The sequence below is a fragment of the Paralichthys olivaceus genome, chromosome 12 (assembly GCF_024713975.1).
Source record: "Paralichthys olivaceus isolate ysfri-2021 chromosome 12, ASM2471397v2, whole genome shotgun sequence".
Classification (NCBI taxonomy): domain Eukaryota; kingdom Metazoa; phylum Chordata; class Actinopteri; order Pleuronectiformes; family Paralichthyidae; genus Paralichthys; species Paralichthys olivaceus.
In genome coordinates, this window is record NC_091104.1 from 20133440 (window position 1) to 20158427 (window position 24988).

Below are 24988 nucleotides of genomic sequence, written 5' to 3' on the forward strand. Positions count from 1 at the left end.
CTCTGATCTGAATCCACAACAACATGAAATGGGTTCTTCCCTGTCTCATGCCACATCCTTCCATCAAGATTCATGGCAGTCCGTCCGTTGGTGTACTGCTGCAAACTAACAAACAACTGCAATGAAACCATAACCTCTTTGGCAGAGGAAACTAAGATATGCCAATGCTAACTTCACTGTCTATATCAACAGAGCACTAGAAGGTATAGGACAGAAGTAATAATCTATATTTTAAATCAAAACTATACTTCACGCCATTGAAATTATTATTTGATTATAATTATAACAAACTGATTCTGCAAAAATACAGATTTAGGCAGTTTCATTCAATCATCACTCATTTGCATACATGCAAACACTAATTGCAGTAGGCAGCAGACCATCATTATTCCCTGCACTGTTGTTCACAACATGAAATTCTGTTCAGATTTCTTTATGGATCCATGGTTCACAATCTGGATGAGCTGCAAAGCTGATTCAAGTGATTTGATTGTGGCATTGGGGAACATAGCTGCATATTCATGATTACTAAAATACCTCCAGTGAGGATGATTGCTTATCAAGTTTGTTGAATTTGTGTTGCATCAGACCAGGAGATGTATCTTTTGAATTGTGAGGTTCAAAAGAGGAAAGAAGATATGATTAAACATATTAAACATTTTTTTCCTGAAATAATTTTTCTGTAGAGGAAACTGTGGCATCTTTAAGTAACATGTTTTATGGTATCATTTTTACTTACTCGATTTTTTTAAAGCATTTATTTCTCTATGTAAAATCTTACAATGAACAATGGTTGAAGTCATTAGGAGAACCCAGTCACTCTTTGCCAGTGTAGTACACACACTGTGAGTTACCTTATGCACCACATCAACTATGTAATTGTGACATGGTATTTGCCAAATCGTTCTTGAATAACTTCCACAGCCCATGAAGGCCGAGAGAATATAAAATGGAATAATTTGCTGGTTGTGAATATGACCATTCATATTTTTCTACCTGAAAATTGAGTTTTTATGGCCTTGCATCACTGCCATTAGACAATATTTACATTTATGTTCTACTTCAGTCGTTAAATTAAATAAATGAACAGCTTACTACTGTCGAGCCTCTTTATGTCACGACCGCAAAGCTAAGTCCAAGGTACTTAAATTGAAATGTACTCATTAAGACGTGACATTTGGGCAAATCGTTTTTACCCAGCGTTACTAATGCATATGCAATGTTACTCCTTGAAGTCAGTAGTGCTCGTTAGTTCTCCGTGTTGCTCTATCATCATGCGAGCAGTGCATGTGCCATCACCCCAGCAGACTCGGCTAAGTGTTACCAGCTGCCCCACTCCTGTGAGGAGTCAGTCATTAATGGGAACACACAGGGACAGAGGGTCGAGATACACCCTTTTGTTTTACAGGGGACTCTCCCATAATTAACCCAGCGAGGACTCAGCGTCAGTCTGGCAACAGTCAAACAGAAGCAAGGCTTCCAGTAAAGGTTTAAGCAGAGAAGAGGTGACGTGATTTCACTTGTAGATACAAACTTCAGTCAGAAATGATGTGATATAGTCGTCAGGGGTCTGTGTGGAAATGATGTCACCCCTGAGAGGCGGGGGTCAACCAACACTATAGTGTTACATGCTATAGACAGACCACCTCCACCACCAGTTTAGGCTACTGCAACCTTATATACAAGCTTCACAGTAAAAGAACATAAAAGCGACGCGGTCACCGGAGTGTTTGCATTACGAGCTGAAATATGTGCTTTTAAACACGCACTATAGCAATTTTGGCAATTATATTTACATTATGTGAAAACCAGTGTATGACATTTTCAGAGGAAAAATCTACAAAGAGCAGGATAAAATTCACTTTATTTTTGAGCTGAGGTTTTTGTGGCTAAATAATCAACCAGACATCTCAATTTTCCTACTAATATGCCATGATCTAATGACAAGCCACAGCGAGAGGGACCGATCCAATAAAGCCATTAGAAATATAATATTCAAATGTGAAAAAACATAATTATGATTAACTGCAGTCATTAGATAAAGACCGATCCGAACAAACACATTAAAACATAATTTCATATTTGCTTTGAATACAAGATTACTTGCACTTTCAAATGCATGTGTGTGAAGTGCTGTAATCCAACTATGCAATAACACAGGCGCTTTAGAATTAATACCTTTCTCAACAGTAAGTGTGATTAGGAAGTGAGTGCAGACGCATATTTGAGTTGAAACATACCCCACTCCATTTATTTTTGTAGATTTTTCCCCATTTTTCCCCTAATGTGGAATTTCAATCCCATACACAATGCATTCCTCATCACTGCTAACTCCACCATTCATCTGGGGAGGTTGTAGACTGAGCTGTGCTTCCACTGAGACAAATGTAGTCTGCTGCTTCTTTTAAATGTACCTTTTTACATTTCTTCAGTTCTTGAATAAAAAACAAATCAAAAATTCCAAAAGATTTCATGACAGCTACTGATTTCTCTTGTGATAAGAAATAGACTATACTATGAAAATGTATAAATAACTCTAAAATAATAATTTGTCTGACTAACTATATAACCCATTACCTCAACATACTGATGCATGAGAAAAGTCTGCATTGTCAGATGTACTATGTCCTCAAAGTTGGTTGCATGATGTCAAAGGATACTGATTTCATTATCACGCTGAGTCAGCATCTCCTTCAATTTGGTCACTTGTGTTGAACTGCTGGGGTGGTTGTCTTGAATTACTTCTTCACTCACTGTTGCTGCTGGTGATGCTTTCCCATCACTGCGCTTGTTCCCGCCACGCTGCTTGTCCAGAATCATTTCCTGTATGAAAAATATAAAAGAAACATTCACTGGCCAGTCACCTACGCAAATGAATCAGTGGCGAACCTTTGCCTCCTGGTTTACTTCCAATCTCTTCAAGAGAGAAAGCTAATAAAACTTGACTTCCTGTGGTAAAGCAAATTCCAGCATGTCTTTGAATGAGGTTCAACTTTGGTGAACTGACGGTTGCTTCACATTCTTGTATGTGTGGTTGTATTATTTTAAAGAATTAAATTGGGTTGTTCTTACTAATTGCCTAAAGTCACATTTAGTCATATGATGGAATTAATATTTCCAAAAACTCTTTGCTCAATAACCTTTTACAGGAAAAGAACAGCCTGCTGTCTAATACAGGTGGAGTTGCTCTAGGGAAAAACATCTAAACAACCATTGAATCTCAAGTATGTGAAGAAGCTGGAAAATGCAGCATGTTACCACCCTAAGAAGTATTCTGTGATATTCCTTTAACATTAAATAAAAACCCCTCTTTTCCCTGTCTGCAATATAACTCAGTGATTTTCCAACTTTACACACAGGTGGGAATCGTGTTAAAGCTTCTGAGTTTTTTCTGCATGGAGCAGATACAACGGAGAAGAACGGTGGAGCTGAGTAGGGAGGATGGTCTCAGAGGTTTTAATGGGCATATATGGAAGCACTCTGACGCTCGAGTTTTGGGCTGACGTTTTCCAGGTTCAAAGATACATTTTCAGTTGTACACAAAGTGCTAAATGACGGAGGTCACACTACACATATAAGGTCACATTAATCAAAAGATAAAACTGAAGGCACGCACTCTGGTATTTGAACAGCATTGAGAACAAAGAAGAGGAAAATCAAATTTAAACCAGATCCAAATTCCTACAGAATCAGTGGAGTGTGATTGGGGTGATGCTCAGAGGAATGTAAACTGAACAGGAGATCATAACAAACTGAAGGAGAGATAAACAGGCTTTCGAGTGGGATCTGGAACTGCTTCTGGTGGCGGCTCCAACTTCAACCGAACCATAGCCATGGAACAGTGGGAGCGCTGCAGTGTTTTCCCTATGCTCATTTAGCAGCAGTGGGTCATTGGCTGCTGTATGAGAAATGCTGAATTAAATCTATAACCAATCAGACTTTGTCAAATAAACAAAAACTTTTATGACCTGCTTTTTTTCTACCAATATTCTGAAGTCAACATGCAATTGCAAACATCAACACTATTAAATACACCTGGACGAAACACAAACATGACCTTAACCAGCAGCATGTGATACTGTGTTTAAAAGCAACAAAAGTATTAGTTGCCAAATATTACAAATTAGTAAATTTTAATCAGTATATATATACAATGTTGTTATATTTGTCCAAACCCTGTGATCATAACAAAAATACATGAATATCTATATCTATCCACTAACCAATTCATAACAGATACAAACATCAGCTTACTTTCAGCATTATTATGTTGGGTTGCAGTTAACTATTATTTTTCATTTTATAAAACAATATTAACTTATCAATAAAATAAAAAAAACACTCGGTCAACTGTTCAGTGTCTCAGCCCAAAGAGGAGAAACTGTTTGTTTACTGCGACAAAGGAAGACTTAACTTTTTTTAGCTGTTGTGCAAACTCTTGAGGAGATCTGTTTAAAATACACATCAACAATTACTGTCAACATTCCACCTTGCATCTAATTAGATGGCACATAACTGTAAAACACCAAGTGTCTAGACTCAAGTCAGGTTGTGGGAAAATCAACAGCACTGGACAAAACTGGGAATCAGTGGATCTTAAAATATTTCATTTTCTGGCCAACCTACAGAGTAACACATATCTCAGAGATTTTGCCTGGACAAAATTGTGTTTTCACTGACTGGTAATGAATAACATCACACATATGATTTACAATGTTAAGCTTAGGCCTGAGGATAAGATCATCAGCTTATTCTGTGAAAATGAGGGAATACAATACTATCCACACGCAATCTGACGAGATAGTAACTATATATAGTAGGATATAAGCACATTAAAAAAAGTAAATTCAAAAGTGAAGTATCTCTCAGGAAGGCACAGTAGGGAGAACTATTTAGAAGAAGTGATTGCTGAGCTGATGGATGAAAAATCTGTTTTTCAAGTAAGACCTGATATAAATAAATAAATAAATAATTTCTAGATGGAGAGAATAAGAGAATGTGACAGTGAATGTTTGTCTCCATATGATGACTCTATGAAAAGGTGTCGACCTGTCCAAGGTGATCCCAGCCTCCCAACCAATGTGAGCAAGACCCCTCGGTACCTTACAATATGCAGTATAGATAATAGGTGGACAGACAGAGAGCATAGAAACATATAGGATTATCCAGCAGGGTGCCTGCACACAAACCCTGTATCATGAACACACTGGAGTGAACGTTACCTTCAACAGGGCGAAACAGTACTGGATTTTCCTCATGTCTGGTCCCAGTAACAGAGTCATGTCTGGATCAGGGTCACCCAGAAAGGCCTTAGCAAGCTCTTCCAACCTAAACACACAGATATAGACAGACACACACACACACACACACGTAATAACATATCAAACCTTAAATTAATTACACATACCATGTGACAATCCTTCTCCATCACACTTAATAAAGGCTCTCACATAGTTAAGATCTATATTTGAGAAGTGCTTCTAATGTTTAAAATGTGGGTCTGGTCAGAGAAAACTATTTACATAAATGTGTGTTCCAGCTCCACACGGCCGGCCAGTTGATAAACTATCACTAGATGATAGTCCAAACATTGGTTCTTCACAGTCTGGAACCAGCCACTGGAAAAGACCAGGAGGCAACCTTCCAAATAGATCCAATGCAGGCACGACAACGTGCGGTTTTTATTTTCCACTGTAACGTGTTAGGCGTAGAAACACACTAGATTTACATGACAAGGGGCAAAATACAAATGTAGCATCTTGTTTCAAGCTCCTGAAATTTGATTGTAGAGAATGCTGTACAATGTCATGTTTAAATTATCTTCTCAGAGGAAAAATCTTTCAAATGCCAGATTTAAAAGAAATCCACTTAGTTTCTCCAAAGTAAGGCGATATGTTATGGAGCAAACCTATAAAACTAATATTTAAAACTTTAATTGACGTCAGCTTGTATGGTAACATATTGATCCAGCACCGAGGCAGCAGGGTAATCTCCAGTAAAGAAAAAAAATCCATATGCTAGAGGACATGCTGTATGTGTATGTGCTTGGACATGTGTCAAAAAAATAAGCCAGGATATGGGCTATCACTCACTGGGGATGAGTCAAGACATAACATGGAGAGGAAACAGCAACAAAAAAATCAGCATGTCCAGTGAATGTGGTCACAACAGACATCATTAAAGGTTCCCTCCGTGAGTGTGACCACAACCAGGGGGGAAATCGAGGATAATCACGCGGGTAGAGAGGAAATAATAAAAAGGCGGACTGAGGGGGTTGAGGCGTGGTAAATACATCAAGCCTGGATTTGCCAAGTCCTCAGTGGAACCTCTGGCCTGAACTCTGGCCCTGCTTGACAAATAAACTTGGCTGAAGCGGAGCTCCGGGAAACTCCATTAGATCTGGTTAAGCTTCAGTGAAGGAGGCTTCAGCTCAGCATCGAGGCATAGCCAACAGCAGAAGTTATGGAGGCACTTTATTAACAGCCAAATACAACATAAATCCCAAAATATATGTGCTCAATAAGGAACTCTGGGTTTTGAGTAATACAAAGGGAAGTCCAAAAAACAACTGCTCTTTTCCTGGGCCTGAGGTACATTTAAACGGCTGGAAAGGCCGACACAGCACTTACACAGTGGCACTGACCTGAGATGACTGGCTCACTGAGGTCACATTACTATACTCAAATATACACATGTGCATACTTCACAAATATACATGTTCCTGAGGCTCCTCTCAAAACAAAGTTTGGAAAAGGAACACACTCACACCAACTTAGTTCACTTGCCTAGGTTTGCTGAATTTCCCAGTATAGAATTCGGAGATGAAATGAACTCTCCTAACATTATCTGGAGGAGCTGGATGTGAGAGCGCAAATGTCTGAGTGAGAGGATCAGCAGACTCAGGAGATCCTGTGGAGGATTCACCATGAGTAAGTGGGCATGTTGATGACCTTTTTAGAATGCAACAGATGCAAAACTGAAAAATATTTAAGAATATAAATATCTCAGGATGGAAAAGTGGAGCCGCACACATCAAAGACATGATTGTGAATTTATACGTTATATCCTGCATGCTGCCCTGTCCCCACCCTTCACCTAAACACTCTGAACACGTGTGACCAAAGAATCTCCAACTGCGTTCTTTATATATGAAAGACAAACTTGAGAACCGCTTATGTTATCATGTTTAAGTTGTTTGATCTCAGTTCAACAAGCTACTTAACTTATCAAATACATTTCACCAATACATGGTTTGTTCTGAGGTATTTTTCAGGTTCTGACTCTTGGTAAAATGTCCCAAAACTGCTGTATCTGAAACATCTAAAATAAAACACATTATTTTACTTGATCTCTTTTTGTAACCAATGTACTTTTTTTACGCTCCAGTTTTCTGAGCCTCCTCTCAAACGGTTATATTGCTCTAGATTTATGAATAAGTGTTTTGCCTCCTCCTTATTCCTCTTAATATTATCTTTAGCATCACAGACCATAATGTCCAGGTGATGGTCAGAGGCTGACTGCACTGAAGGGATCAGGAATCAAGGAAGAAGAAATGACGTACTTCTTTATCTCCTCCACAGTTAGCTGGTCTTTTCTCTGCTGTCCTGTCACCATGGCCAGCTCCTCCTTCAGAGACTCGATCTCCCTTTTCAGACGCGCTATGAGCTGAAACACACACATAACACGAGATTAGAGGTTCAACTCTTTGTACACACACATCATGTAAATATGCACACATTTGAACAGTGCCTGACAGACACTCAGGCACAAGCACGTGCAGACGGACACTGTTTGGCTACTGCCAACTGATGAGACAATCCCTCTAAGAATTATTTTGTGGCTTATCTTGCAGATGCATCTTGAAGACACATTTAAGTGGTTCCAGACATTTCATTTCCTGGATGCTCCAGTGAGAAAAAGCAGGAAACAAAATATAAAATAGCATTAGCTACAAAAAGAACACATAAAACCTTTTGTTGCTGTCTGTCCGCACGTGTTTGGTTAAAGCCCTGCACACTGAGCCAACAGGCTGGGTGCTCTTGGTAACCGCTGTCCGGATCTGGTTACTGTATATATATAAAAAAAAAATAAATATCTCAAGTCCAGACGCTCCTTTTTAGTACTGAGATGCAGTATTTGAAGTAACATTAGCAACAGCAAGAGCATCTACAAAAGTCAAAAATCATAATCACGATAATAACAGTAAAGTATCATTCCACTGAATAATATGTCTGAAAAGCCATTATCGCTGTACAGAATTTATGACAAGCAGTTTGATACTTGAAAATACAACTCGCCAAATGTTTCCAGCTCTGGTTGACATTTAACCATATAAGCTAATCTTCAGAGGATAAATGTGCCTGAGCAGTATGGCGATTTGTTATGACTGATTATCATAATGAAACGCTATAGCTTGATTTCTCGGCAGGTTGTTGTACGTAATGTTAACTGTGTATTTTCCAAATCCAAAACTTCTTGGAACATATTCATTTTCTCCAAGAAGGGAACATTAAATATAAACAGAAATGTACAATTATATGTTAATGTCAGGGAAAAACAGGCCAACACCAAAATCAATGGTTGGTGTAGATACTGAGCAGATGCCAGACCAGTTGTAATAAAATAAAATCACACCACAAAAAAAACACACTACACCACCAAGAAACAAGTGGCAATTGTTCTTTTTCTCACATGACCAACTTCTTCCTTCAGCATAAATCCCACTCAACTATCACTACTGAATTTGACCACACTGCGAAATACTAAAGCAGACTGAAAGACTGGAACTCTCTCAGTAGGAAAGAGCAAATACAAAAGAAAATGGCGACTGTGTGCTAGAGACACACAGTGACACTTCTGACGCAAAGTTGCTAAGGAGCCAAAGGCCAGTGAAACTAAATCAGAGTCAACGTTCAGACTGAGTGATCTAACTGAGGAAAGTGCCGCCACTTCTAGCAGATAAATGGAAAGACAAAACCAGTCATACAGTCAGACATTGTCAACTCGAGATGCTCTTGAGAAGAAACAGACATACAGTGCGGTTTTGGGTAGGTGCCACTTAACTTAACAAAATTTTACCCTTAATCCGCCCTGTATCATATTTTTCAACATTGAGTATCATAGCTGACCATCCGTCACCAGAGCCGCTCCCTGTATCTCTTTTTTGGAAGCCACGGTCTGATGTAAGTCTCCCAGCTGCATCCTCTAGAGCTGACCACTAGTTGTTGGTCAGCAGAATGGTGCAGTCTATTTCAGAGCGCCAAGCCCAGACTGGTACCACAGCACCGCAACAGACTCCCGACACTCTGAATAAAAACTGACTCAGGACATGTGACTGATGATGTCAGCGTATCCTATATGGAAATCCATGTCAGCGCAACAATGCAACATGCAGATTGTTATAGTGATGGAAAAACAACACTGCATGTATGGTATGTATGTGTTTACTATAAACTTTGAAATATTGACCTTACATGTTTAAACAGTCCTACCTTCACATGATCCCTCTTTTTCTTGAAAACATAGCATCCGCTCAGTGCAAGAAACCATCTACAATAAACTGTATATACTGCAGGATAACAACAGATTATACCTCACATGCATACAGTATGTATTATGTTGTACGACACTGACAAACATGCTGCTCTCACAGAACCTCGAGTCTAAATGAAAGAGGAGGCATAATTTCCATCAACACCTTAACACATGGGCTGTGTTCCACGCATGAAGCATTGCACTACACTGCGACACTTACCAACTCCCTTCAGTCTTAAAGGAGACATTTCATGCTCAGGTTCATCATTTAATTTGGGTTTTTAATTGACAAGGTTTACATTCTCTAATATCAGCCACTAGGTGTGCAATAGGCAAATGTAGGGCCGGTGTGATGTCACATGACGTCCCGTTTCCCCTAAAGTATCAGCCGGGCGATACTGACAAGGTGTTTCAGGAGCTTCAGGATCAGTTTTTTCTCCAGACTTTGGTCTATTTAACTTTGCCAAATGTTTTCATAGGAACAATCAATATGTCTCCTTAAAAAAACCAAGACATACAAAAGACCAAGTTAGAGCAACCACCTGTATGAATTTTTACACTTGTTGCCAAACAAGTGTAAAAATTCTCTAGGGCTTTGACCAGGCCTCTGTTTGACTCACTGGTGTGCACTTATCACCAATCAGAGTTGTCTTCTCAAGCAAGATTTTATGTGTAGGGCCCAAGCTCAGTAGGGTCACACAGCCTTCTATTACCCTCCACTTATCTGCAAAAGATCTTAAAATCAACTTGTCTGGTGCCTTAAAGATTACAGAGAGTTTGACAATGATTAAATTGAAATTAAAGCAAACCCCTGCACATAATCCTCAAGTTGATAAACTTGAAATAAATGCAATAGTAAGGTGGCAAAAGTATGGTTGACAGTTCGCCTGTGATGACTGCAGACCAGTATCAGCCTGGTCTCAGGGGAGGATTAAGATTGACCATAGTGTTCTCAGAGGAGCTAAGAGAGAACCATAAATGGTTTGGTCACTGTAGCTGAATTCCTTATGATCACAGGTCACTTTCAACACCTCATTCTTTCCACGAGAGACTTGTTAAATATTTTCGTCTGGTCTGGCTGCTTTCCCATCTGGATTTCAAGAACTGCCATTTGTAGGCTGCAGGCTACAGCATTGGGCCATTAAGGCAGTGTGTGGTCCAAATGATGTAGCAAACACTGACTGCAAGATTGGGGAAAGCCAATTCCAGATTTCAAATCAATTACTACAGTCAGCGTGTCCAATAGAAAGTGTGCCTTTTGATGGGTAGGGCCAAAAGTAGGAGTCTAAGTGTCACCCCAAGCCAGAAAGCAAAGCAAAGCAAAAAATGACATCATTCTAATCTGTGGACTGCACTGCTGGTTTTGCTGTTTCTTAGTAAACCAGGGAGATAGAGAGGGAGAGACAGAGAGACGGGAGCAATGAACAAAATGAGAAACACACTAAAAAGCCATAAACAGAGACAAGAAGTTTGCCCATGGAGTTTGGGTTTTCCTGAAGCTGTAACTGTGCCGGACCCAAGTGGGAGCTACCAGACACTGTCACAATTACTGGGCCGGCCGCAGACTCTCTTAAAAATACCTCTGTGGGGTTTGCAAGTGGCCAGCCAAGTCTTAGTAGCAGTAATACAGTAGCAGTTGATCCTGAGGCAGATCTGGGTGTGAGGGGAGGAAGCGGATGTAAAGCTGTGATGACTTATTACTGTATCTTTCCCCAAGGGCCTGTTACAACAACCACCAGGTCTGCTTTCTGGCAGGCTACAACAGAGGACGGATATGGAGTTTATTTCCCATCTTTATTAAAAGTGCATAGCCTTTTAATAGGAGATAAACTCCTTAGAGGATTTGACAAGAATTCAAGGCAGAAAGTGATAAGAGGGAGGTTATTGTTAAGGGATAATGTGGCTAAACTGCTCAGACATGTGATTTCCCATATATGTAATAAAAAGGTAGATATGGAACCATGTGTAAAGTCTATTGCCACATAAGCTGAAACAATCTAACAATCTATATCTCTAATTTATGAAAATAAAACATATGCATAATAAATACAACAAACTTCCCTCTCTCTTCTTCCACATCTGACCAAGACTTTCTCTACGTGCATGCATGCATGTATTTTGTGGATTTATGCGTGAAGACATACATACGTCCAATAGACACCAGTCTGCAGCTGACTGCTTTCGATGAAATGGGATAAAATAAGCCATAATAGAATTGGAAGGATGTAAACAACAAAGAGAATGCAAAAACCTGTGAGTATGTGAGACACATGTCCACATTTCAAAAAGTTGAACACGGCTTCTCGCAGATTGTCTGACACTGAAAAAACGAATTACGAATGGAAACCTAAAGAAGACACTTGAGCACATGGGTTCCACTTAGTTACATTTAGAAGCTGGATTCTCGCTGCTATACACTCAGTGATCAATTTAAGGTCTGGAAGCTATGAGGAGGGTCTGGCTCTAATGAAACAGCGCATTAAGTCATGCTTCTGTGGTGTGACTGTGGCTCAGTATTGGTATTTGTAGCCATGTCTGGCTGTCTCACCAAGGCGGGATCCAGTTCTTCATTTAGTATCGCCTCATTCTTAATGACAGCCACGCGCTGAGCAAAGCGGCATGTAGAGATGGATTCCTGAGGAAAAGAGATTTGAAAAAAGTCTTAGTATTTCTTCTTCGAATCTTAATTTCTACTTGATTTGATACATTTTCTTCAGTGAATACGAAGACTCAACAAAGATAAGAACAAAGCATAACTTTTCATCAACTTCTAGCAAAATATACACAATAAAACAATATTTCATGTCTTGATAAATATAATTTAAATATTGGTTTTGCTTGGTTTAAATAGCCACAAAATTTAGATGAAAAAATTAATTAGAGAAAAGGTACATTCACTCCCGGAAACTAGCAAGGCCAACAAACTAATAATACTATTTCTCCTCAACCTTTGTCAATCTAAAAGAATAATGTTTCAGAACATGTCATTGTGTTGTTCGCCCTTACATCAAGGTTCCTCCTGTCAATTGCAATTGTGGCGATCATGGTGGTCATACAGTTGCCCCCAAGGCTGTCCCGAAGCACAGACGTTAACATGGAGTTTCTGTAGGGAATGTGGGAGCGATTCTTCTCTGACAAAGAAATGATCACCTGAGAAAGAGAAGAATTAAAAGGGCAATGCCATGTAAATGAAGACAAAGGTGGTATGAAAGAAATGAAAAGAAGACAATGATAAATGCATCGTCTTCTTTTCTAATAGCATCATTACTGTTCATACAGCAGTGGCAAGACAACCTTTTATCAATGTCAAACAGCTAAATGGATTATTATTAACTAATAGCGAGTTGAAGATATAAGGAAGCATGGTATCCATTAAAATCATATCATGTCGAGAAACATGAAGACAAATCAAATAGAACATATTCAATGCCCAAATGTATTTCAGTGTTGATATCAAAGCTTCAGAGGTACAGTAGTTACCTGCTCCAAGTAGTGAAGGGAGAGGTTGATGTACTTGGCCTCAGTGAGCTGCTGCCCATTCAGGCCAGTCTTGCTGACTCTATCTGATCCGGCCAAGTCCACCAGGTGGAGCTTGGAGCGCCGCACAGTGGCTGAGCCTGGCTCCCGTCTGCACACATGCACAGTGAAAATACAGTGGGAACGTGTCGATGCCTGGTTCATGGGAGTCTGGGGGCAGCAGAAATAGAGGACAGAGAGAACCGTCAGTAGAACAGGAAAATACTGCAGTACTGTTGAGATGCAATTAGGTTTGTGTGAGAGTGGCCTGAAATCCCCTGAAATTATGATACTCAAAAATTAGAAACAGGAATTTTATTATCCAGCTGCGGTATCCCCATATTCAAACAACCAAAACATGTTTTCTCTTAATCTTTTATTTTTGTGTTGGTTTGAAGATCAAAGCTGCACCATGTGTGATTGATGAGCAGTAAACACATGTTGACGGCTTAAAGCTGAGGTTGATTCTTTAGATGGTCACTGAATCAGCAGAAGTCAGGTCGAGACCAGGAAGAGACAGAATTAGAGTGTGAGTCACTCTGCACAAACAAACTTTATTAACTACAGGAGGGTGGATTGTTTACTCAATTATTCCTCACTGAGAGAATAAACAGAGGAAATGACATTCGGTGACAAAGTGCTGATTATGGAATTCTTTTTGTGTTCTTGTTTGTTCCTAAGCTTTAACACACTGTGGTCATAAATGACACTTATCACGATGATACAGGATGTCTTCATTTATATGCATTTCTGCGAGGCTGAGATTCTTTTCCCTTTGTGGATTTGTAACTGATCTGTGATCTGGACATGACTCACTTTTCCTCTCTGCATGAAAACATCATCATCACAGACATTCCTGGTCATTCATTCTACAAAGGTGCTCTGACCCTGACTTGTTGTTGGCATACATGTGCCAACACCTGCCTGTTAGGGTCATGACAGCTCTTGACAGATCTTTCACTATCTTAACCCACCGCTGTCATCTACTTTCCTCCATCCGAATTCCCTTCACTCTGCACACATCTACATATGCTCCACAGGGTATCGCTTCAAGTAACACGAAGCAGCCCTGAGACAGTAAAAGATCACATACCTAACAAGACTGCAAACATGTTTAGGGAAATGAGATTCAGTGTTTCTAAAACTATCCCATTAACACCAACTAACACCAAACAAGTGCTGGTTAACATCTCGATAAATAGCTTGTTTGGTAATTTTGCAAAACCACATAGTTTTAGACGTCACTTAACTAACGTGCTAATGTGATAAACTGTAATGTGTTTTCTACATGTGGCAAAAAGCAGATCACTAAGAGAAAACCCTTGTTAATATTTTGACATCTTCAACATTAATCTGCTTTTATGTGTTCAAACATTTACAGATCCTAGGATGTACGTGATTCAGAATCTATGACTGTGAATATTTTTATTGATCTTCCAAAAAACATTTAGAAAATGAACTGTAAACTGTAGCAGTAATATGACTCTATGACCCAATGTGTCTAAGTCAAGAGGTATCTCCAGATATTGCTATATTGACACAGTCAGGAAAACCAATAATAGTATATTGCTTGGTGGAAATAAATGCCCCAAGAAAATAAAGTGACATATTACAATGGCACTCAGGAGAGAGCATACCTCTGCCAAGGTTCAACAGTCCCCTTAAATTTAATCAAGCTGCCCCAGATTGCACACACTCTTAAATATCAGTCCAGTAATATGTGAGATTTCTTTCATCATGACTTATTAATTAGTCCCTGGGAAAAAAATAGGCCCTATCTCACAAAGTTAAAGAAATAAATTCTTGATAGAGATCTACACCAAAATGTAATGGGTTCTTTCCTGACCTACACCACATCCTTCCACGTGGTAATACATTCTGCAGTTTTGGCATAATCTTGATAACAAACAAATAAACATACAAACCAACCATAAATGGACAGGGGTGAAGGCATAATAAGTGGGAATGCAAACCAGCACCCATAGATGACAGTCAAATACACAGGCAGTTGCACACAGATAAGGAGTGAATGACTGGATTGGCTCTTATGTGTCATTGTGTCCTTTTTACTGTTTTTTTTTATCAAGACTGAGCCCCAGCAGAAGTTTTGAGATGTTGAGATGCAAGATTTCATAAAAAAAAGAGTGGATATTCATTTTCTCTGACCTAGTAACATCTATATCGATGCTTATACTTCTGCAGGAATCTCACAATTGTTACTTTTATATACACTACAATTATTCATATAGACCCTGTACTTGTAGAGATATACTCTATTCATTTGGGGCATGTTGTTTTCAAACAGGGGCCTGTAAAAGTCCAGATTTTAAGGTTTTAATGTTCACCATAAAAATGTCATTTTGATATCACCAAAAAAGTGTTTTTTAGGAGTCCTCGAATAACTGTCAGGACAAATAGACAAGAGCAGATAAAATACAGTATGTCAATTTAAAAGTTCGTAAACTGTGTGTGTCCACAGAGGAAATCGTATCCACAAAGGAGCCTTAGTTTTGGAAAACAACAGAACAAAACAACTTCAGTGGAGTCACTTCCTATACTCTCATGTGTTTTACATTGACACAATGCTGACCACACACGGTGTTAAAGTGATGCAGCATAAAAGGGGCAATTTGTGCTACTGGATCAATTAGAGGTTTACTGATTTAAAAGATTTTGAGAGTGAATTTTCTGCCAAGAGGCACTTAGGATGTAGAAGTAAGGGGAGAGGTCCAGGCTGTTCATCCGCAGATGTGAAGAGAAGAAAAAAGCATGCAGAGATTAAACCAGATGAGAGGAAGTTTTTCCCAGTGAGGAAAAAGGAAGGGTGAGGAGTTGATAAGGTGCATTTTATTTCCTGTCCAATAAAAGTGTAGAGGGGATTGCCAGGTCTCAGAGCGAGTGAGCTCATGGTCTGCTGAGTGTGGTGTGAATGGATGCGTCATATTTTATCCACATGGCTGTGAGCAGGAGAACAAAGAAAGTATTACTTTAACTTTATCAGAGGTCCATGAGGAGCAAGGACTTCTGGGAGGATTCTGGCGCTGCTAAATTATCCACGATGCTTCTTTGTTTGCTTCAGGCTCAAGAGAAATCTTTATTTTTTTTTAAATGACAGAGTTTACAAAAGTCTCTGAATGGGTGGACTATGCTGGGGGCTCCCTGCTGAGCTTTGCAACCCCTTGATAAACTAATGCAAGACTCAGGAATGTGTTTCTACTAAAATATTTCCTCTGATTTCACAACAGTGGACACTGGTGTTAAAGTGCATCCTCAAGGAAAAACAAAACAAATGCAATGTTCATTTGGTAATGGCCTTTGTTCAGTGGAATATGTAAATTGTGATGCACGTTCTCATGCACTTCAAGTAAAGTGACACGATACTAGCTACTAAAACCATTTCCAAAATCCATCTTAAATCCCACAACCACTTCTTTTGCACTGATTTTTGTTTAATGGAAGAATCCTGCAGTCACAACAGAAATCGACTTGTGAGAAATGAAAAAGCGAATCTCTGACTGAAACCTGATAATCACGTTCACTTTTGCTGTCTGCTATTTACATACAATCCAGCAACAACAGTAAACAAGGTGAGCTCAGGCCTTTTGCTCCAAACCTCAGGTTGCAAAGCAAAAGCTGGCCCACCGGATGTCTCATCAACATGGGGAGTCTGTGTGTCTGAGAGTAGAAAAACCCAACATAAACAGAAATTACAGAGAGATGGCTTGGTTTTACTAGAAAACACATGGTAAAAGGGACCACAGGGGACCAAAATAATATTTTAGAAGGGTCCTAAGGTAGCTTTTAGAATGTCCATTACATTCATGTCCAAAAAATAACCTTTATGCCATTTAGCCTGGGAGTGGTAACCGTTTACAGTCCTGACTAAAACCACTGACGCATTGATGGTGAGCGACTTAAAAGTTGAGGTCATATTAAACATTTCTGCTGAGTAGAGTTGAAACTCTTACTTCTGCAATCATGCGATTGGTGTCTCCCAGGAAAAGTAGATTCAGAGCCTCCTCCTCATTGGATGATTGCTGCAGCGACAGGTTCCTGAGATGAATATTCTGGTCTGAATCCTCCATAATCATTACTTTTCTGGAAAAAAGAAGAAAAAAACCCCCAAACTTTACTTGAGGAAATCCCAGCATGATGAATTAACTTCAGAATATAAAAAAACATGAAAAAAAAGACAATTCAGGACAAATCAAACCCCAAATATTCCAAACACTGAGACAATTACAAGACATTGTAATTCATCTATTTTCCTCCAATTGACTTGGTCTCGCTTGGCTCTAAATCCAAACAAACCACATCTGCAAGTCGCTGTGGGCTGCAACCCAAGCTGACACGTGCTTTATCTGTCCGGGGGTTCATAACTTGATAACAGACAGGGCTTGCTTTTAAAAACAAACAGGTAATTGGGTTTTAGCCGCAACAGGCACGCTGAAACATAACATGATGGAACAGTTGGCTATGAATACACTCCTATGATCTTACCACATCACTTCCATCATGCCACCAGGGTTGTGACAGTTTGGCTACTGGATTGAGATGTCAGAGAGGGCGGAATGACTAGAGAACACATGTAGATAATTGTGTCAACATGGGTAGGTAATTGAGGTCGTTTGATAAAGCAGTATTAGTCTCAGTGTGATTAAAGACTGTGTCCTAGGAGGGTTATTTTCCTAACCAGCCCCATAAGTAGGATCTAATTGTTGTGTTTTTACACAAATATAAAAAAAGTATACAGATGCATTAAAACACATTTGTAAAACTGACTTTTGAACAAACAGAGGGTGGAATGCTGAGCACATAATGGAAATAAAGCACAGATGGAGACAATAAGTGAACCAGGAAAAAATGAATGCAAGAATATCAAAAAGAAAATAGATTCTGTAGGCAGTGACAGAGAGGAGCAGCCCAATGTTCAGAGAGAGACGTTTTGTAACTGCCTCAGCTTCTCCTTGAATCAGCAAGTGTGGCCACAGCATGGTTAACGACGGGCACTGTCTATTTGCAGCAGACTGTGATTTGTGGGCATCTAAACCTTGAGCTGGATTTTCTGTAAGAAGAGAGAGAAAACTTAAATGGAACTGGTACAAGAAACAGCAAACACCAAAAATGATGTACCGCGATGATGTCCTGTCTGGAAGTCCAAAGTCCACTTTGAGATGAGAAAGTTATGAGTATGACAACAGGTAAAATATAAATGACATTAAGATAATGGATGTAAAGAAAGATTGACAAAAAGAAGGAACAAGCAGAAAATATAGCTGGATGACACAGAATGAACAGGAGACAGAGAAAGTGACACAGACATGGGAAAGGCAAAGAGAGAAGCAGAAAGAATGGCATGAAATTAGTGAAATAATAGGTAGATGGATTTAAATTGAATTTCCCTCAGAGCATCAGCAGTGGTGAGTGCCTATGAAAAGCTATTTCTCCACATGACCCTCTTGCCCTCCACTCTAGTGGCCCAGTCTGCCACCAGGTTGACCACATCCATTGCTTTCCCACAGTCTCATTATGTCAGTTGGCAGTTCATAGTGGGGTGGTAAATACTAGAGTCTCCACATTTCACCACACAGTGACTCTGGGCCAGGCTGACAAATGGCTGCGGAGGAAAAAGGCTCAACTAAACCCACAAGTGTTTGGGAGAATAATGGACCCAGCGTCGATTGGTCTTTTCAACTTTAAAATAACACACGCACCCGTGCATGAAATTATCGTAAGTGAAATATATACACTGCACTGTACGACTGTCGACATTTTCTGAGGTAACAGCATTCCTGAAGCGTCTGTAGCAAAAAGCAAAGAGAAAGAACACTAACGGTAAGTCTTCCAGGCGAGAGGCCTCCTGTCTGGAGTCCAGAAGGTCATATCCTGTGTCGTTGTAGATCTCCAGGTAGGAGATGTGTATGGTATAAACCATGCTGCTGTCCTGTGGAGCATGCACACACAGATGAGACTAGGCATTAGAAATTGTTTAAAGGAAAAGAAAAGATGGTAGAAAGAATCCAGTCAGATACTTATTTGCAGTTTGCTTGTTTCACTGTGTGTGGTCACTGTTAATAAGTTAAACTGAAACATTGATTTTAAAGTCAAACATTAAAATCATGTTGCTGCAGGTGCTGACCTGGCAGAAGCATTGATACAGGTATGATAGGGTGCGTGGAATAATGCCTCGATCACTGTAACGCTCGGCCCCTCCTGTGATGGTGAACGTCTTCCCGCTGCCTGTCTGCCCGTAGGCAAATATGGTGCCATTATAACCAGCTAATACACTGTAGACACACACACACACACACACACACACACACACACACACACACACACACACACACACATACATACACACACACAGGAATAGATAGACACAAAGAAACCATTTTAAAACCTGATCTTTTAGTTTAGGAACCCATCAGTTAATTATGTTTTTGTGAGTATTTATGTATTTAAAGATGAACATACAAATCAAAAAGATCTACATTTGGCACCTGCCTGAGATCAGTGGCTGAGCCTTAAACTCATGTACATTATCTACTGTAACAACAGTAAACATACAGCACATGTTCTTTTTGCAAAACCAGATTAAATAATTTATAGATATTTTAGATAATATCGAATTACTATTTTCACCTACATACAATTTGTTCCCTCAGCCAAGTTGACCATAGACCTCAGAATAAGAACATTTTACAAGTGTGACATTTGATTTACCTGGAACAGACAATATATGGAAACACAACAATGGGCTTATAGAGAATTCACTATCAAGACTTTGAAGTACAGCATCAATATGTTATGACTTGCTGAGAAAAAAATGCATCTGTCTGTAAATAAAACCGTTGCTTGTTTGTATCATGTGCCTCCTATGACATCACTGCAATATAATTTGCCACAGTGCACACGAGTGTCAAGTGTATCCCTGCGAGGGTCTGAGTGAATTGAATCTGACACTTCAAATCCACAGGAAAAGATGGCAGAGAGTGGAGAGCTGCTATGGCGACAGACGATCTGCCAGGGAGGAAGAAATGTCTCGGAGTGAAGGAAGGAGCCCAAACCCGCTCAACTAGACAGGGCCCACTAAATTTTGGTTTGGCACTGAGCTGCCTTTCTGCACGTGCACAAGTCAATGGAAACCAATGGTATCTCTAATGACAGTTTTCACAAGAGGTAGATTAAATTGGCATAGAAAATCCCCTCTGTTGTGTTGGAAATAAACCAGGACGAAATATTAAAATAGTCTCACAGCCAAAATCTCCACAGCGCAGTAGTAAAATGACAGAGGGGCCTCTGACACACAAGCTTGGATAAAAGGTGATAGTAAAACTGACTTGCCAATTGCAAGGAAAAGGATATCTCAACACTATATTTTTCGAGATGAATAATAAACAAATTTAAGCCTCTCGCTTATTCTAATGGGGCTGCCGACCCAGTATTTGAGCGGTGTGTGGGTTTTCCTTCCTGTGTGCTGTACAGCTCCACACCCTGCATGAGAACTTGAGAGGAAAAAACTACTTGTCAGTTTTTTTAAAGCACTCCATCCACTCATGAGAACAGTGGTCAGTTAGCTTGCCATTGACTGACCAGTTAATGTAGCATGAGTCATGGTCCTGATTGGCAGCAGGGGGGAAAGACACAGGCTCAGTCTTCAGTTTAAAATGTGTGCTAATGATGAGGGCTGGGCCCTTCCACTGAGGCTTGGGTGTTTCCCAATGCTTTTTCCTGTTTACACCTCAATTTTCCTGGAGATTGGCAACTTGTCATCCAGAAGATCATTGTTCTCTATATGAGAAGCAGTGTGTCTAAACTTTTTGAAGTAACACTGGTACAGACAATACTAGACGGACCCAGACTCTTCTTTAAATTTGGGCTGCAGGTTTCACAGCCTTGTGAAATCGAATTACAATGAAGATAGAGGGGTTGCTTTGCCAGGCCGACATCATTACATTGGCTCTTCGTCTCCTGGCGACATTAATGCTGGTTTGTTTTTGAACTACTGTGTTGGGGTAGAAATGACTGGTTTGGGTTACACCACAGCAGAGACAGAGACTAGCGAGTAAGTAAACGAGTTAGAGCATTTGGCTAAACTGTGCGTAAAGTATGACTGAGTACCAACCAAAACAACAACCTGACAGTTATTGGTAGTTGAGAAGATAGGCGCCTGGGTGCATGAAGCTGAGTCTTAGTGCGGTAACTGTTGCGATCCAGAGTCACTCTTGACTAAACCTGAGTAAATGTTTCTCGAATACAGGAGCTTGAGGAAAACATTCTGTCAGTCCACATTTAATTCTGTTCATGATTCCTGCAACAAGGCATGAGATTTATCCATGGTTGCCAAGTACTCGCTCAATGTGGAAATTGTGTTATTACTCACCATAATATTAACCTTAATCAAGTGGGACATTGTATGTTGTTATTTGGCTCTATATACGAATAAGATAGATTTGAATTTAAACGCATAAAACTTCAGTGTCTAAACAAGGATCGAGCAGAGCTGAGGTACTGAGAACTGAGTATGAAATGTCTGATAGGAACAACAGACGGGCATGGCTACATGGGACTCGTGTCCTTGAGGCTGCAGACATTATGGTCATATTAAAGACTAAAAGACGCCAAGCTCAAATTGATGTGCTAAGGTATAACCTGGTTGTGACTGAAACTTTTTAAACTGATGTTTACCATCTGTCATAATAGAGAGGGGAACTGTTAAAGGTTGGCTGGGGAGGGCAACCTAATACCGAAGTCAGTGAACCCGTGTGAGTCAGGTCAATACCTTACTCAGCCAATCCAGACGTCTCACCATGTTGTTTATATGTCTCCTAACAGCACTGATAATGCAAAACACTTGTGAGGTTCCACAAATAGACCGTAGTGTGACTAAGAAGCCTGGACTGGAATGCTGTGAAGATGGTGGTGTTAACCTGAGACATGAGGACAGCGTTTGGCAAGAAGAGAGGAAGAACCTGGGTTTGTGACTCAACCAACATATGAAATTCCCAGTAAATCCTCCTCTGTTGGCTCTTTTGGATGTCTGTCCTGATTTAGACTAGATGTCCAGGCAGGGTGGGAAGATATGTTAGAGACAGTAAGAGTTTACTTCTGTTGAAATGCATTGAACGTTGTGTTTTCTAGTTTCACCGGTGAAGCAGTATGGAATTTAACTTCATCACTGAGGCCCAATAATGAAAAATGTTATGGAAATGTAAACATTTGACCAAAAAGGGTCCATAGTATTTTTTTTATTTAACACAAGTGAGATTTATCAATATACATGAGGTAGGGATGCATGACATGGAAATGTATGCAGTGTAAAAGTAAGGGTAGAGATACTACCATCCATCTTTCCATCATCTTTCCATCAGTGGGGTTGTAAATTATAACAACATCTGGTTATCATCATTGTTCTTATAGCTTTTCTGAAAGCTAAACTTTGGGTTGTTACACTGTTGCCAAGTAAAAATATCAACACAGAGATCTGATCTTTATTCAATGAACCATCAATGAACTCGATAAATTGGCTATAGTGACCATTACATAATAAGTAAGAAAACGTGCTTAGTTTACCTGCAAATCAAATCAGTCCAATATATTGGTTAAATCCATTTATAGAAATATTTAAGATTCTATATTAAATTATGCCCTTGTGTAGTACTCATTTCATTAAATTCAGTGGTATTAACACATTACTTTGCACTGTTGATCTGACAGCCTGATGTTTCTGTAGATTCATCTAACGAATCCTTGTGCATGGCGAATTAAACAGCTCAAACTGAGTAAGCGGCTATAGTATCTTGTACAGCTCTGTGTTGTGGCTTGTAAATGTTCTCACACTCACAATGGCACAGCGTGCCATCTTGCCTGCCAGCTCAGTCCACTTAGTGGTTTAAGTATGTAAAACATGCCAAAAATCACTGACACCCTCCATTTCCATCTTAAAGAAAACTGAGCTTTACTGACTTCCTGTCAACAGGGCTGGCTGAAGCCTGTGTGGCCCGACCACAACATGGAGAGATGAGCACCGCTGGGCGCAGGTGGTCAGTGATCATTTCTCATTTGTGAACAGGATAACGTGTTGAAGTTGTTGACAAAGGGTTCATTATATATTACTTAAAACATTAAAACAATCATGTGTTTACATTTTTCAGTTTGAATGGTACAAAGCCAGTAAGATCATACCTGTCTGCAACTGGTTTGGCAATGTTTTGAAATATCTCTTCTTGTTTGACTGCTTGATCAAACACTTTTTGGAATCTGGACAAAAGACAAAGACAGTATCAACACAACACTTTTGACAGAACAGAGCAAGTAAGAGCATAAATCTTTTACCTCATTTACTAGATAACATATAGTAAAAATATATGTTGCTGGTTTATCTCAAACATCCGAGGCTCACCACAGTTACCCATAGCTGTACTAAATAGGCACAAAAAGACTCAATTTCATTTCCCAAGTGAACAAGGAGGAGTCTAGTCATTCTGTTTTCTAAAGCAGTCTCAACCCACCATGCTTTTATCCCACAGAAAAAGATGAGAGAGATGCAAGAGAAATCCGCCCATGGAGATTGTTAAAAGTGGAAATTTTATTTCTATAAGGGCACAAGGGAACCTCCGCAGGCTATTATAAGACTCTGTGGTTTTCAAAGGCTCTCTGTGTCCACTGCCGTCTGACTCCCTAACTGTGAATTTAGGGCTTGGAAGCGTGGCATGGGCCCTGCCAAGAGGGTATATAAGGCTGCAAGCTTTCACCAACAGCGTTAAACAGATGTTCTGGCTCTGCACTGACAGAACTGCTGGATGAATTATTCATGGGAAAAAGTTTTTATGCAACCTTAAAATTGTGGTGGATGACATACCTTGCTCTATCTGTATTTGTTCTTTTTCTACATTTACTCCTGCGGATTTAAACTTAACCATAAGTGAAATCAAATACTAGCCATTGCTCTGGTGTTGTGCATTAATTTAAGACTGTGGCTAATTATACAAATATAAAGACACAACATGTGGATATGTAGATATATTTTTGTATATATATATCTATAATTTGTCTGGTGCGGGTGCTTTTATAGGATAAAAGAGGATAGAGAGACCCCCTCTAAGGTATTCAGAACAGCAGATATAACAGTTGGCACCTCAATCACTACTCTACTAATAACAGACAAGTATAGCCAGATATGAAAACAATATAAATCATTATGGTGTACTTAAATGACCCCAACAGTTGAATTTATATAGAACAAATTAGTTCGCTGATTTGGGGAACAAATCAAATGTAAATTGAATTCTCAGTCTCAGTCTCTACCTGAACTTGTAGCACTCCCTCTTGTTGTTAACAAAGCCATCAGCTAAGTCTCTGGGCACCATGAACTCCAGAGAGGCACCTGTCTTCTCCTCATTGTCCACAGAGTACACCTGAGGGAGCCAGAGACAACAGTACTGTCAAAACCACTGCAGTGGAAGAATGCCCGTCAATAAAACAGGACAACAGAAATGGCAACAAGCATTCATCCACAGCACTGTATTTAAAGACTAGTCTAGTACATAATCTATGATTTGTATGTTGATATGTATGTGGTACCATAGACGTGGTCCGAATTAAACACAGAGACGATACATGTCAGGTTTTAAATATGACTTGGTCACTTCTGGTATGTGTACTGCAGGCACCAAAATGGAAAATAAGATGTTTGTATATTGTTATGATCATAAATCACATGGCAAGAAAAATCCAAAAATGATCACTGTACAGTGTAGACAAGCCTTGCAAATTCACCTCTGCTTAAACCAAAGCCAAACCCAAAGCCAAGGCCATGCCTTAGTAGACACTGTAGAAACTGTAAACCAATATAGATTTCCCTATAGCAAGGCCATTTAAAGTTAGGTTGGGTGGTTCAATTTAAACACCCCCCTGCTCCGAGCTTCGACGTACAGTA

The 24988-nt window shown here is 39.7% G+C and overlaps 1 protein-coding gene across 2 annotated transcripts in view; it reads right to left on the reverse strand.

Moving 5' to 3' along the window:
- The window catches only part of kif6 (kinesin family member 6), a 54147-nt gene that overhangs the window by 27321 nt on the left and 1838 nt on the right, over positions 1 to 24988 (reverse strand). For both annotated transcript variants that reach the window (XM_069536057.1, XM_069536056.1), the window contains exons 2-12: positions 24358 to 24467; positions 23236 to 23310; positions 19190 to 19337; positions 18885 to 18994; positions 17019 to 17148; positions 13015 to 13221; positions 12541 to 12684; positions 12083 to 12169; positions 7562 to 7665; positions 5223 to 5328; positions 2661 to 2823 (exon numbers count right to left, since the gene is read on the reverse strand). In XM_069536057.1, the coding sequence (XP_069392158.1) occupies positions 2661 to 2823; positions 5223 to 5328; positions 7562 to 7665; positions 12083 to 12169; positions 12541 to 12684; positions 13015 to 13221; positions 17019 to 17148; positions 18885 to 18994; positions 19190 to 19337; positions 23236 to 23310; positions 24358 to 24467 (1384 nt within the window). The remainder of the gene's footprint in view (positions 1 to 2660; positions 2824 to 5222; positions 5329 to 7561; positions 7666 to 12082; positions 12170 to 12540; positions 12685 to 13014; positions 13222 to 17018; positions 17149 to 18884; positions 18995 to 19189; positions 19338 to 23235; positions 23311 to 24357; positions 24468 to 24988) is intronic.